Raw genomic sequence first — 15,019 nt, 5'->3', positions numbered from 1 at the left:
CATTTCCATGTTATTTTTTCCATAAAATATAATCTGATGGAAAAACTGTGACTTTTGTACCACCTAAAAACTGATCTTGTGAGAATAAAATGGGCTGAATGTGGAATTAATTACTCCTAATTATATATTTTTATTCTCTTGCTATGGATTTTTGCATTTGCATTGCTAAAAAGAGTTAAAGTCAGTATAATCTGTTACAGCAGTGCTGGTCTCAGGAGTTTGACCATGATATATTTAGGTGCCTTGAAATCTTCAAATATACTTCAACTGAAGATTCTGCCTTCCTTCCAGAGATAAGCTGTAATATTATAAAAAATATAGTTTAGATGGTCTCTAGCCTGACACAGATTATTTGAGAGTTAAGTGGATTGAAGATTCACAGTGAAGCAAGCTTTTGGAGGTCTGCCCTTAAATAAATTACCTCAACATCTCAGGTTTATTTGGCAGAAAATTGTGTCCTGCAGCCATTGGTCATTACTCCACCACCATCCAGTCCCCCCCGCCCCATTTTTTATATAATTTGGATGTTTGAAAGAATGGATGGAGAAGAAGGGCTATATTTTCCCAATGTTTTTACAGGGAGAATAAACATGGTTTGGCAACAGATTGATTTCTCCCTCTCTGTGATTCCCCTTTGTTCTCCTCAGTAGCTATATTTATTTTTGTGACTTGTCTTCTTTGATCACAAATTAGCAACACTGTAAATGTGAGCTCACTGGGGAAGGAAAGCCAATATGGTGTCCTGCAGGTGTAGTGCAATCTAGGTCCCACTATCCCCGGCTGTTGGCCATAATAGTTGGGGCTGATGGGATCTGTAGTTGAAAATGTCTGGAGAGCGCCTGCACTAAGGCATATTCACATAAACTCAGTCTAGAGGACTTTTTGGAATGGCGTTTTACATGAGGGGATGCTTTCCTTTGATCATGTTAGGATGAATAACAGTATGTTTTACTGCTTATTATCTTTATAACAGTAGACAGCAAAAACAAGATACCTGCAAATAATGAAACAGCAGTTTCAAATACTGCTGTTCAAACAGAGATGCAGATACAAATACAAATGCAGAGCATTTACATTCATTTAAGCAGTCAGATCTGTAGTTTTCAAATGAGACAAGTATTACAAGTAAACAGAAGGACAAGGAAATCCATGCACACAGATGAGAAATCCAGGTGGAATGGAAAATAAGAGGAGAAACAGCTGCTTGTAGAATAAAATGGGACAGGAAGGAAGAGGAAAAAACGAAGTATAGTTTTAGCATTCAGTAGAGGGGGGAATCATCACCTTCCAAAATCTACATCAAACTAAAGGAAAAAGAAATAATTTAAGGAAGAATTAAATTAAGTAAACCATATGAAGGCTAGTTGCCCTAATCAACCAGTGAGTTATGAGAATAAAAATAGTGTAAAGGCTAAAGAGAAGCGTGCAGAAAAGCAAAAGCAAAGAAAGACAGGAAAGTAGAACACAGAAGGAAAACAGAAGCCATTTCCTTCCCCCTTTATTTTATAGCAAGTTTGCTTTGTTAACATTTGACTGATTCACCTGAGGTATGGCAACTTCAAAAATAACAAAAATAAATATCCCTACTTCCCGTTTTCTTTGGAGACAAGCAGAGAATGTGTGTTCCTACAAGCACATAAATGCACACTCATGTATGAGTAGGTTTCACAATAATCGTTTTCACACAAGTAAATCTACAGCATAAAGACCAAGACCATATCAGAGCTCTTCATACAGGCAGGCTGATGCCTGTGTGACCTGCCAGTGACAGGCGAGCAGTAGTAGTAGCAGTAGCAGTAGCAGCAGCAGCAGTAATAGTAGTAGTAGTAGTAGTAGTAGTAGTAATAAGGTAGTAGTAGTAGTAGTTTGGATGCAAGAAACCAGCCCTGTAGCCAGCCTTCCTTGTTAGGTGGGGCAGCCACATTTCCAGGTTGGGCATTTTGAGGGGGGAAGCACATAGCACCAGCCAATCCCCCCCACTGCTGCTGAGAATCTGAAGTCCAGGGGAAGGGAAAGGCAGTCACCCCCTCACTCTTCCTCCATGCAGAGTATGTATTAACTTACATAATGGGCTACATAAAGATCAAGTTAAAGAAAATTTAGTATGAACACCAGGAATTAAATTAAATTAAAAACTGATGTTAAGGATACAGTGAACAATGGGACAGCAAAAGGCGTAAAACAAAGTAATTTATGCTACATCTAAGTCGTTAAAAACTAGTGTGGAGCTTGTTTTCTCAAAAATTCAATTTTAAACTGGCCTCACGACAACACCAATACAAAAAAAAGATGTAGAAACAGAATAAGAGCACAGTACAACGCAAACAGTCAAGCATTTAGGCAGAGTGGGGCTGAGAACAATATGCATAACTTTCTTGTTGATGGCAATGAGACTGAGTCCTTAACTTTCTAAAATATATATTGCATAATAGACTTCCTTTCATAAGCTTATAAAAATGCTTGATAAACATGCAGGAAAGCTTTCTGAATGAGAGGCTCATCATACAGCTTTCAAAAAGAAAAAATGTTCTAAATCATACTTTAGAACAGTTCAGTTTTTCCTAGAATTACTAATGTATATTTTTTTATCAGAAAGGACAACTAATTTTAGTTTTTTTCAAATGCAAGAAAAAACAAATTAGCTAAATGCTTGTGAGTCACCATCCTGAAAAGACCTCATGCTGATATGCTCACATTGGAGAAAATCAGAAATTAGACCTGAACTGCAGCCTAGGGGGCCAGCCGGCCAGCCAACCAGATGTGTTCTCCTGGCAGGATGCATTGGGACACTGTCCTGTTACTTTACAGGCAGCTCCCTCCCAGCCCCCTACTTCTAAATTTGTCACTACACCACTGCAGCCAACTATAGTGTGCACAGCAGTGTTTCTATTCCTCTAGGGCTGTTTTCATCCTTTGCCAAGTAGTCAAGAAAAAGAAGATAAAATAGTCATGACGATTGTCAATATAGTGAGTGCTTTAAAAGAGTAAAGGGTAGCTTAGGGTAGCAATTTTTTCAGATCACTTTAAGTTATGTCTTGATTTCACCCTTTAGCAATAAGCACCCAATCTCACTCTACTCATCATAACAGCAGAATAAACAAAGTCTTACTTCTTAATGCAGGCAAACAAACATGCTTCTTTATTGCTAGCTGGGTAGAGAAATAACTGAAACTGAAAAACGGAGTAACGTCCAAGGGGTAGAGTAACTGTTCCCATAACACAAAGTTCTGATATTTAACTCTTCAAGGATCATGTTACTATAAAAGTCTGCTTTTTCAGGATTACCTAGGTAATTATAGGGTGATTGTGAGCATGAAAAATCCACCCAATCAGGGAAAGTCTTGAGTGAGCAGGCTTTCTGAGGTTCTTCCAGATGAGGTTTCTGTTATGTACACACCCTGCCTTATTCACTGAATTTTTCAGAGGATCCTATTCTTAAATTCCTCCTGTTCTCAAAACAAGCTATCATTCTTTAAATGGAGGCTGTCATTGTCTGTCATATCACAAATTAAACAGACAATATAACAAAATCGGGGGGGGGAGACAGCTCATGGGGAGGTGATACCCACATTCCTCCCCCCCCCAGGCTACAGGGCTGCAAGAAATTTAGGCTCAAATGTCTGCTCAACTAAAAAGCTTACTAGGTTACCTTGGACAACTCACTAAGGCCCCATTTGCACTATGCATTTGAAGCACTATTATACCACTTTCAACAGTCATGGCTTCCTCCAAAGAACCCTGGGAATGGTAGTTTGTGAAGGGTGCTGCCAGAGTGGTTTAACAATCAATTCCTCTTCTCAGAGAACTCTGGGAATTGTAGCTCCGTGAGGGAAATAGGGGTCTCCTAATAACTCTTAGCAAACTACAATTCACAGAATCCTTTGAGGGAAGTCATGAATGTTTAAAGTGGTACAATAGTGCTTTAAATTAATAGTGCAGATGGGGCCAAACTGCCAATGGAATCTATACCCACAGGATTGTTATTAGGCTATAATAGCTTGGAACTCCTGTGAAGAAGGGATAAAAACATTATAAAGTTCCTTGGTAATAGTAGATTCGAAACAATTCACCTCTGGCTAGAGCAGTGTTTCTCAACCGGTGTACCTTCAGATGTTGCTGGACTACAACTCCCATCAGCCTCAGCCAGCATTACCAATGGTCAGGAAAGATGGGAATTGTGGTCCAACAACATCTGGAGGCACACTGGTTGAGAAACACTGGGCTAGAGTAAGAATGGGTCAATCTGTCAATTACAGTTTCAGTTTCTCATTTTAAATTCAATCCTTCACATTTCTACACTAGTTTGCTTTAAAAAAAGTCCTCATTAAAATTTATTAGTAATTTAGTGTGACTTTCTCCTAATATGCACATTTTTGCAAAGCATATTTTTCCTAATTTTTATATTTCTCTAATATAATGCATATTATATGTAATTTTCATTAATATTTGCATTTTTATACTCACGTGACCTTAGTATATGAATTTTTGTATACATTAATAGGCAGGAGAATGGCATTAAAAATTTGAACAAGTGACAGTTTCAAAGGATACTTGTGTTCTGGTTCTCATTTTATTTTGGAAAGTGTGAACTGGGTAGAGTTGACTTTCAATGAGAACTGGATCACATTTCTCCCCTCTCCATAGGCTGAGGCTACTTTGGATATACTCAGAATAATCTAACATACAGATTCATTTTCGGGGAGTGTGGCACTAAGGAGGGCATTGAAAAGAGCCAGATTAGCTGCACATAAATTGAGATTTATTAATATTCACTGGACTGTTTCGTAGAAAGGATGGAAACTGGATTTTTAATCCCAGCCCTCTCAAATGGTATATTAAGAACCAAAAAACTTGGGTAGCACATATGCCTTCTATGGCAAAAACTAAGTTGCTGCTTGCAACTTCCTGCTAGAGTAACTAACAAGTAACTAATGAGTGATATCTTTTTTCTTTCAACAAATGCATTATTTGTTGATGCTTTTATTATTGTTTTTAATATTTTTATTGTTTAATTTTATAATGCCTTTGTATGTCGTAAGCCATCTTGATCTACCTTTATGAAAAGTGTCTTATAAATAGTTAAATAAATATCTGGCCCACATCTTTCCAGTGAAATAAAAGCTATCCCTCAATACTGTCCCTCAATATTAATGAGCACAGGCCAGTTGGATTATCTGAAAATGGCCACTATAAAACATTAACAGAAAATAATATTAAAATTCTGAGCTAGAAGATTAAGGATGCTTGTTAAACATTACTAGATTTTGCTTACAGAGAATTGCTATGTTTAGGATGTCAACCATCCTTCCTGCACAAAAAAAGCTTCAGAGAAGAAAACACAAAATCAACACCATAGATGGGTATGAACCTGGAAGCAACACCCAAGCTCTTCAATCTAGCCACTCATCTGTCATCTTTACCATTTTAAGAGACATGTTAGCCCACATGTAGACATTTTCTGGTTTTTTTTAATTTTTGCTCTGTTCTTGTAAATTTTTGTAATAAAAAAAGACTAAGATTTAACAAAATTGTTAATTTCTAAAGCGTTGAAGATATGAGTTGATTCTTAAGTTCATTTTTTGCTTCTGTATTTTGCTGGCAAAAACTAATCATGAACTAAGGCTATCCATTTATTAAAGGAATGTTTCAGAGCACCCCAACAATAACACTGACTTTTAATAAGACCTATGTGTTAAGAAAATGTACTGTCAAAAAAGGAAAAGTGAAGGCTTCCACCATAAATGAAATGTCATGGTTGGACTGAATGTGATCATATTCTGCATCTCTTCAGGTGAAAATCTAATGCTGTTGCTTCTGAGCCCAAGGGGTGGAGAGAATATAGGGGAGTCCCACACAGGATATTAAAAGAAACTAAACACATATTCATTGTATGACACAATGTATGCAAACACAGACTGTACACAATGCCTGTCAGCTACTCAATGAGATCATGCGCATGAGTTAAAAGGCCTTCATAAATTTTGTTTATTAGTTTGAGCCAGTGTTATGTGACAGACAATTTTCTGCTTCAGACTTCAATAGACAGAGTTAGCTAATACAAGGTAAAAAATAAATAATGACCTAAACAAATTAGGTAGCATCTGTACCTCAGTTCAAAAAGGCTACATTCAGACAACACTTTATTCTGCTTTCCCAATGTTTCCTTACCTGCTAATTTTCGCATTTTCTGTGATATTTCACATGACGTAAAATCCACTTCTGGAAATCTAGCACAATCTAGCAGAAGTTTAGCACTCATTTCCATGTTAATTGTTTCAAGAAAAAAATCCATTTGCAACCCTGGAGTTACAAGAGTTTTACATCGTCAATTTCCCACAGTTTTCATGGATCATGCCCCCACTATTCACATAATGAAATGTGAGGGGGTATTTTGGCCTAGTGTGTGATGAATCATGGGAGAACAGAAGTGTGCATGTGCATAAAGAGTGAGGGTGGCAACATGTCTGATGATGTCTTCTGTTGTGTCAACACCAGACCCACTGGCTTGAATGATATGGTGGTATACTGATCAAAAAGCCACAGTTCCATAATGCAAAAGGGAATGCAGTATAAAAAGAATGTTAGAAACTGCAATAGCATTACACCCCAAGTCTGAATGCAGCCGTAGTGAAGAGCAGTGCACACAATAGTGTGAGTTAAGAAAGTGTAGCTTAAATATTTTGCTAATTCAAAAGAAACTGAAGGCAAAGAAATTGGATTAATCCAACTGAAATTTATTTATGGTTTGTCCTTATAATATTATTTCTCTCTCTTAAAAAGTGGGATTTATATCTGTAGTGACTTCCTCACAGAAATTTTATCTGTCATGAGCCCTCCTGGGAGGGGGTGGACAGACAAGAACGAAGTGGAGGAGAAGGACTTAGAGTGGGATGTTCAAGCTGGTGAAGGGCCAAGAGAGAATGGGGCCCAGAAGGCACCCCAGCTCTGGACTTGGACAGTTCAACCCCAGCAGCTCCAGATACCCCTGTAGAGAGTCAACCTGACCAGCCAGTTGTTTCCCAGTGTGACACTCCCCCTCTCGTTGCATCCACGTCACCAGTAGACAGCCCCCCTCCCTCACAGGGGGAAGATGGGATGGTGACAGAGGCTCCACCTTCGCCTCATGCCAGGAGGCAAATGTGGCGGGAGATTCAACAGGCACAGTTGAGGCAGAGCCTTCACCTGTGAGCACGCAAGCAGGGTGCCCACCCAGCCTTACTTAAGCTGAATTGGGGGGGGGAGTAGTTGCTGAGTCAACGTCTTAATGCCGTGAAGTTGTGACTAGTTAGTCCTACAGAGTTGCTGAGTTCTGAGTAAGCTGTAGATAGATTCATGAAGCACACTGAACTGAAACTGTCTCTTACTATAATAAAAGAAAAAACCACAGCCGTGTCTGACTTCTTTGAGTTCAGGCAGGCGAACAACTATCTGAAACTTTTTTTAAAAAAAATGCCAGAAACATGCTTACCTTGCATTGTTGTTTTTGTTGGTTCAGAAAAAAGAGGAATGAGTAGGAGGTAGATGAGGTAGACAAACGAGAGTCCATTGTAGCGAAATGCACATGCTGTACAGAGAAAGAAGGATGGGGAAGACAGGTGGGTTAGAACTAATACATCAGGGGAATAATTAAAATGATTGCATGTTGATTTGACCAATGTTTTGTATATTTTCATTTTACTAATTTGGTTTACAGACTATAAAAATTGTAAGGCATTGTTTTCCCCTCAATTTTTGATATGCTTTATGCTCCTAAGCTGTAAATTATTATTAGAGATTCTTAATGTAGAAGTGACTAATACAATCATCATCATCCACAGTGTAGGGCTACCAATGCAACTGAAGCAAAAAGAAAAGGAAAAGACTATACATACGCATTAATTCTGCCTTTTAAAATGAGAAAATAATAAAATCCATAAACAGTGAAAAACACAGACAATTTTGACTCATAACTTATCTTCTATTTAATAATTGTAACCTACTTTTACTGGCTACAGCAAGGAGCTTGGCTATATTTTCTGTGATGTTAGGACTGGATTCTGCCATTAAAATTGAGACAGAATTAATTTGAGTTCCCCGAGTGCTGAGAAAGTACTGATAAAACAGTATATTATATTTCTTTTAAAACTACAGTATAAGAGAACATGGGCTAACATTTCAACTGAACCAGTTGTGCAAGGACAAACTCTCAAGTGCCAAGGCAGCCCAGTAATTCAACCTTCCCTAACTCCTAATGACAAAAAGTTTAATCTTCCCTAGTCACTGAAAATGCTCTCCTGTACCTACGAATATTTAATTTTGTTAAAAACCTAGCAGCTCAATCATCACTGCTAGGTTGTAGACCAAAGTAAAGTAGTGAACAAGCCCCATTTGCCAGAAAATAAGTTTTGCTAGTTAAGATCTAGAAATCTCTGCTTAACGCAGCCTGTTGCTTTTTCTAACTCGTGGCCAAAGATGGAGTAGTTGGTAGTGTATAGCTAATGGTGTTAACTTTCTTGTTAAACATTTTTAGCCAGGACTAAGCATAATTATGAAGAAAAGTCAGGGACAGATAGCCCTAAAAACTATGCAGAATAGGCAAAGACAGTAACTGACTGCAAGGGATTGCACTACTGTTTGTTTCCAAGGAATAAATACCTGCTTCAGGTTGTAAGACTACATTAGAGACACTTTTGGAGACACAAAAGATCTTTCCAAAAAGAAAAAGTTGTTTGTGTTCTTCTCTAGGGGTTCATTAATCCACAATATGCAAATTGGACTTCATACACAATCTTCCTAACAATTTTGGCTTTATATACCTCCAAAACTCAAGGTATGTGCTGATCTCAAATTGTGTAACTAATGCAGAGGGTTTTACAGAATTGTCATATATGATTTTTTTACATGAGGTAGCCCATCAGCAAATACTAAATTGGAAACGAATGCAGTGATCTCAGAGGATGGCCTTATGATGTAAAGAAACATATAACTCCAATGCCAGTTATACCACAAGTTTCTTGTATCACTTCAGAAAATACATACATTATTATAACTATGTGAGAGAGAGAGAAACGGATGGACTGCCTTCAAGTAGATCCCGACTTTTGGTGACCCTATGAATAGAGTTTTCATGGTAAGCGGTATTTAGAGGGGGTTTACCATTGCCTCTCTCTGAGGCTGAGAGGCAATGACTGGCCAAAGGTCACCCAGTGAGCTTCATGGCTGTGTGAGGATTTGAATCCTAGTCTCTGCTCATGCAGGGATCAAAGCATAAGTGTTTTGCTAGCTTTATTCAAAACCTGCAGATATTCCTCTTCTGTTCACACACAAATACAATATATACAGTATATTTAAAATGTAACTGACTGAAAATCAGGCTATTTATAAAAGAGCAAAAATGGTAATGGACTGCCTTCAAGTCGATTCTGACTTATGGAGACCATGGGCTCATCCAGACGACTGTATAATCTGCGATATGATCACTTTGTGTGTTCATTAATTTTCCATGGTCCATACGACCTCACCTGTTAAAGCGGACTTTCTCGCAGTTAAATCCGCTTTGGCATTACCGCAAAAAATGCGATTTGCTTTTTTAAACCGGGAATCATCCGCTGTACATTCAGGCGCTTGGATGCAATACCGCAGACTTTAGAGCAGGAGGCGTTCCATGGGAGGTGCTTGGGCGTTTCCCCATACCCCTTCCCTAGTTCCCAGCCAATCATGTATTTCCACTTTTGTGCATGTTCAAAAATGACCAGGGAAAGCCCGGGAAAACTGAACCAATCAGAACAATGGTTGGTGTTGGGGGGGACTCTGCAACTTCTACTGTGCAGATGCAAAAAAGCGCATTTGCGCAGAAGCAGAATCAGCATTAATTTTTAACCAGTGTGTAAACTGGGCGGCAATTGTGGTTGTTTGTAAACCCCCCTTCTCCTAGCTGGTCTCACTCAAGTGCGGCTGGTTGGTGCAGGGAGCTCGCTTTGCTCTTTCCTCCTCACTGGGAGGCAGACAGACACGCACAGGCACGCACAGGCACACACAGGGGAGAAAAGTGAGACCCTGGCGCTTTGTCTTTCTTTCGCATTAACTAACTTTTCTCTTCCTCATTCATTTTCCGTTTTCCTTTCCATCTACCAACATAGTACTGGATATATACCTGGGCGGAGAGATTTCCCCCACGTGCACACACCATGCGCTGCTTATCTCCTCCCGTTATCTGTCCTCCCCCTGCCCCGCCCCCCTCCCCACCACTCCTGCAAAGACCTGCTTGCTCTGTGTGTGTGTGTGTGTGTGTGTGTGTGTGTGTGTGTGTGTGTGTGTTTAAAAACAATAAACTCCTCATTACCTGCGTTTCTGGAGAAATAGGTGGAATTGCCAGCCATGTGTATCTCCAGAAACGTTAATATGCATAAAGGTAAAAAAGCATACAGTTGGTTTTATGAAATATCGCAAGACAAGCAAAAAATAACACAGTAATTATTGGCATAAGCATACAAGTGGTTTGCTAGAGCGTCTCGGCCACCGGAACCATAGAGACTGGTGCTCTACCTTCCTAGACATGACACATCGTTACTTGCTTTTCTGGAGAAATAAATGGATTTGCCAGCCGTCTGTATCTCCAGAAACTTTAATATGCAATAAAGGCAGAAAAGCATACAGTTGGTTTTGCGAAATATCGCAAAACAAGCAAAAAAGTAACACAGGAATTATTGGCATAAACATACAAGTGGTTTGCTAGAGCGTCTTGGCATAAAGGCAGAAAAGCATACAGTCAGTTTTGCAAAATATCACAAATAAAGCAAACACAAATACAGGAATTGGCATATAAGTGGTTTGCATGTTTCTTTTACCAGAGGGAACACCGCAAAGCCTGTGCTGGGCGCTTCAGCGCAGACTGACATAGCAGCGTGCAGGGCTGTTTGCCTGCATTTGCTGCCCGAGCCCAGAGCGGCCACCCGCAGGGGGGGCTGTTTGCTTCCCTCGGGGGCAGCATTCCTGCCGCCGAGCCGCACAACGCCCTGCAGTAAATGAGCCCAGGGGTTATGGGGGATTTGCCCAGCGATTACAAGTGCTGATCCCTTGCACTGCCCACAATTCCCCTGGACAGTCAGGGGCACGTGGAGACACACACCCCTGGCTGGCCCTGCTCCAGAGTGGCGAGCAGCAAGGAACTCCATTAGAGTCACTACTACCAAACCATCAGGGAATTCAAACTTTTGCACTCTTACGTTCAAGCACATGCACGTTATTGCGCTTTGGTGCAAAGGGGGAGAGGAGCATACGTCATATTTTGCGGACCAATTGGCTGATAGGGGGTGGTGTTACAGGCGGAGCTTGGAAAAAGCGAAAAGAATGTACGGGTCTTCCCACTGCGTGTGCAGGCGCAAAAAAAGCATATTTTTTACATCGGAAAGAGCGAACAAACAGGCAAAGTGGGGACTGTCAGATGACAATGCGAATATGGAAAACATGGATTATCCGGGTCAGTTTGGACAAGCCCTATGAATAGGGTTTTCATGGTAAGTGGTATTCAGAGGTGATTTACCATTGCCTTCCTCTGAGGCTGAGAGGCAGTGATTGGCCCAAGGTCACCCAGTGAGCTACATGGCTGTATGTATGGGGATTCAAACCCTGGTCTCCCAAGTTGTAGTCCGACACTCTAACCACTACACCACACTGGCTCTCTCTAAAACAGTAAAGCTTTCTCAAACATTTTTCTCATTCTACATGTTGGAAAGTAACATTCATTTTAATACACATATACCTTTAACCCATACAGAATTATTTAAGCAAATCCTATCATATCAGTGTTTGTCTGTAGCAGCAGTTGTAGTAAGTCAACGGTTTCTTCACAAACAGAAATAAGTAATTGGACAATGGAGCAAGATGGCAGGTAGTTCAAAGAATGTATGCATTCCAAAGAGATAAAAATAAATATGAATGACCAAGGTTTAATTTTTTATATGTCACACGCACACACGTGCGCGCGCGCGCACACACACACACACACACACACACACACACACACACACACACACACACACACACACACAGAGGGGGGGCAACCACATGACAAATGTTGAAACATTACAAGACCTACCACATTCAGCCTTTTCTCATGAGATAAGCCAACTACCAAAGTGACAGTACAGGAACAGAGATTTGTATTTATTTACACAAAAATGTAACTCCCCTCACTCAAATCAATAACGTATCTCATAATTGAAGCCCAAGTTTAAAATTGCCAAAATTTCTTAGTTGCAGAAGTTAAGAAGTGGTAAGCTAAAGTTTACATCTTCTGTTAACACTGCACAGTAGACCAGTATTACAACCTGATTTCTCTTATTCTTGTAATGAACTTATTTTGATAATCACAGAAGCTGTTTCAAATGCTTCCCAAGGCAAAACCTCTGAAGGATGATTTACACATTACTCTGGGGCCTTTAAACATTACTCATCTTATGTGGAGTATTTTTCTGTCAGCAGCTGCCATCTACCTGGGGTAACATTTAAATAATTCATTGGGCAGAGGCAATTATGCAAGTCCAGACAACAAATCTAAACAGAACACCTTAAACACAGTCGTGCCAATTACATGGGAAAGACCTACACATTCTGACCCACTAATGTGGTTGGATCATCTAAATGCTAATCCAGCTATGCAGGAGGAAATCAGCTCCATCTGGCTACAGATTAAAAGCCCCTTTCTTAATGAAGAAAGATGGGCAACTTACCTCCCACCTCTCCACCTATTTTAGCTCAGCAGCCAACAAAAGCATCTGTGACTGGACATAAGTTTCCAAATATATTTTGCCATCCACCACTTAAGAACATTTCTTAGACTTGGAAACTAATGAGAAACTGAGCACAAAGGCAGATTCCCTGATAAAGCTCTCATGGGGCACCTTGGAAGAAGCAAGTTTGCCATTTAGCACAATTAATACTCATTTCAGGTGAGCAGGACTTTACAGAGCAGATATATAGAAAAAATTGTCCATGTACTGTATAGAAAAAGTTATCCGTGTAGTGTGTTCTACATATCAGCTTTACAGAGCTGATATATAGAAAAAGTTATCCATGTACTGTATTTTCAACAAACATTACAAGGTGAAAGCAGGGTCAAACTATATGTTACTTTAAGCATTATCATTACTGTTATCAACAGTGCTGGCCAGTTACTTAGAAAGACAGTATCAAGAGCACAGCACATAAGGAGAATGGATTTAACCCTTCTACATAGTTGTTTCTCACCAAAAGCTGTGCCCCTATCTGGACAGGGATAACCTCGCTTCAGTTGTCCATGCTCTGGTAACCTCCAAGTTAGATTACTGCAATGTGCTCTACGTGGGGCTGCATTTGAAGACGGTTCGGAAACTGCCGCTTGTGCAAAATGCAGCGGCCAGATTGGTAACAGGGACCAGATGGTCCGAACCAGAGCTTGGAAAAGTTACTTTTTTGAACTACAACTCCCATCAGCCCCAGCCAGCATGGCCACTGGATTGGGCTGATGGGAGATGTAGTTCAAAAAAGTAACTTTTCCAAGCTCTGAACATATAAAACCAATTCTGGCCTGCTTGTATTGGCTGCCTGTATGTTTCCGAGCTCAATTCAAGGTGCTGGTTTTAACCTATAAAGCCTTACATGGCTTGGGACCACAATACCTGATGGAACGCCTCTCCCGATATGAACCCACCCATACACTACGCTCAAAATCAAAGGCCCTCCTCCGAGGGAAGCTGGGAGTCTGGCAACAAGGGAGAGGGCCTTCTCAGTGGTGGTCCCCAAATTATAGAATGATGTTGCTGACGAGGTGCACCTGGCGCCAAGACTTATCTTTTTGGTGCCAGGTCAAGACTTTCCTCTTCTCCCAGGCATTTTAGCATGTATTTTTAAATTGTTTTAAATTTTTAAATTGTGTTTTAAATTGGTTTTAAAAGATGTGTTTTAAATTTGTATATTTGTTATAATGGTTTTAGTTATTGTAAACTGCCCAGAGAGCTTCGGCTATGGGGCGGTATATAAATAAATAAATAAATAAAAGTCACCCGCAGCTGCTATTTGCCTCCAAAATGTTGTCTGCAGTGACAGGCAAATACATAGGAAGCTGCCTTATACAGAGTTGATCCATTTAGTGCAGAACTGGCTACTCCTGGAGTGGAGAATGTGAGGCCTGGGGGGGGCCTTCAGGACTCTCCTCAGCCACACCTTTTTCCCAGCTACATGGACTCATCAGCCCATCTTCACACCCTCCTCAGGTGTTTTGCCTGAAATAAATGTGCCCTTGAACTTTGAAAATGCATCCTGTTTGTCTGGGTGGAGGACAAAGAGGCGTATGTAATTAAAATTCATTTCTCACCCACTTTTGCCTCTGGCCCAGCCCACAACTGGCATGTGCCCCCTGGAAGGTTGTCCACAAGGGGATGTAGCCCTTGGGCTGAAAGCTTCCTCAACTCTGAACTATACTGACTAGCAGTGGCTCTTAAGGGTTTCAGGCAGGAGACTTTTCTGGGCCTCCTGGGAGGAAGGGTGGGAAATAATTAGATTAGATTACATTGGGGGGGAGAGAGAGAGATTATTGTTCTGAGTGGGACCTTCTGCACTGATCTACACCCCTTCTCCCAGTAACTAAGGAGGACAACTTTAAGCATGAAACCTGTGTGGAGAGGAGAGGATTAAAGCCCTCTTCCCTGCATACCATGATCTAAATATGGATCTGGATCTTGCATGCCTGCTTTTAAAAAAAGAAAAAGCAGCACTAAGCATTTTTTTACAATAGCATGCTTAACATGTAATTTGACCTTTAGCATTTACTGTAATTACAAACCCCACCCACCCCACCCACTGCACAGTGTACAGATAATACAATGCATGGGAGGCAACATTTTAATCACATATCAATATCTCACACAGGTATTAAATGGGAACAGAAATGTTTATTGTTCTCAATTTTTAAAAAATTTTGTACCAAGTTTCTCATACCTTTATATTCCTGAATCACCTTTTCATGTAAAGCAATCTTTTTTGGAGGGTGGGAAGAATGCAG

The 15,019-nt window shown here is 40.2% G+C and overlaps 1 protein-coding gene across 5 annotated transcripts in view; it reads right to left on the bottom strand.

The window, feature by feature from the left end:
- Positions 1-15,019, bottom strand: part of PIEZO2 (piezo type mechanosensitive ion channel component 2) — a 417,861-nt gene that overhangs the window by 330,044 nt on the left and 72,798 nt on the right. For all 5 annotated transcript variants that reach the window (XM_061595221.1, XM_061595247.1, XM_061595237.1 and 2 more), the window contains exon 2: positions 7,469-7,564. In XM_061595221.1, the coding sequence (XP_061451205.1) occupies positions 7,469-7,564 (96 nt within the window). The remainder of the gene's footprint in view (positions 1-7,468; positions 7,565-15,019) is intronic.

This window comes from Rhineura floridana, chromosome 1 (genome assembly GCF_030035675.1).
Source record: "Rhineura floridana isolate rRhiFlo1 chromosome 1, rRhiFlo1.hap2, whole genome shotgun sequence".
In the NCBI taxonomy this organism is placed as follows: domain Eukaryota; kingdom Metazoa; phylum Chordata; class Lepidosauria; order Squamata; family Rhineuridae; genus Rhineura; species Rhineura floridana.
The sequence above is the reverse complement of the archived record's forward strand: the minus strand, read 5'-3'. Positions and strand labels throughout refer to the sequence as shown.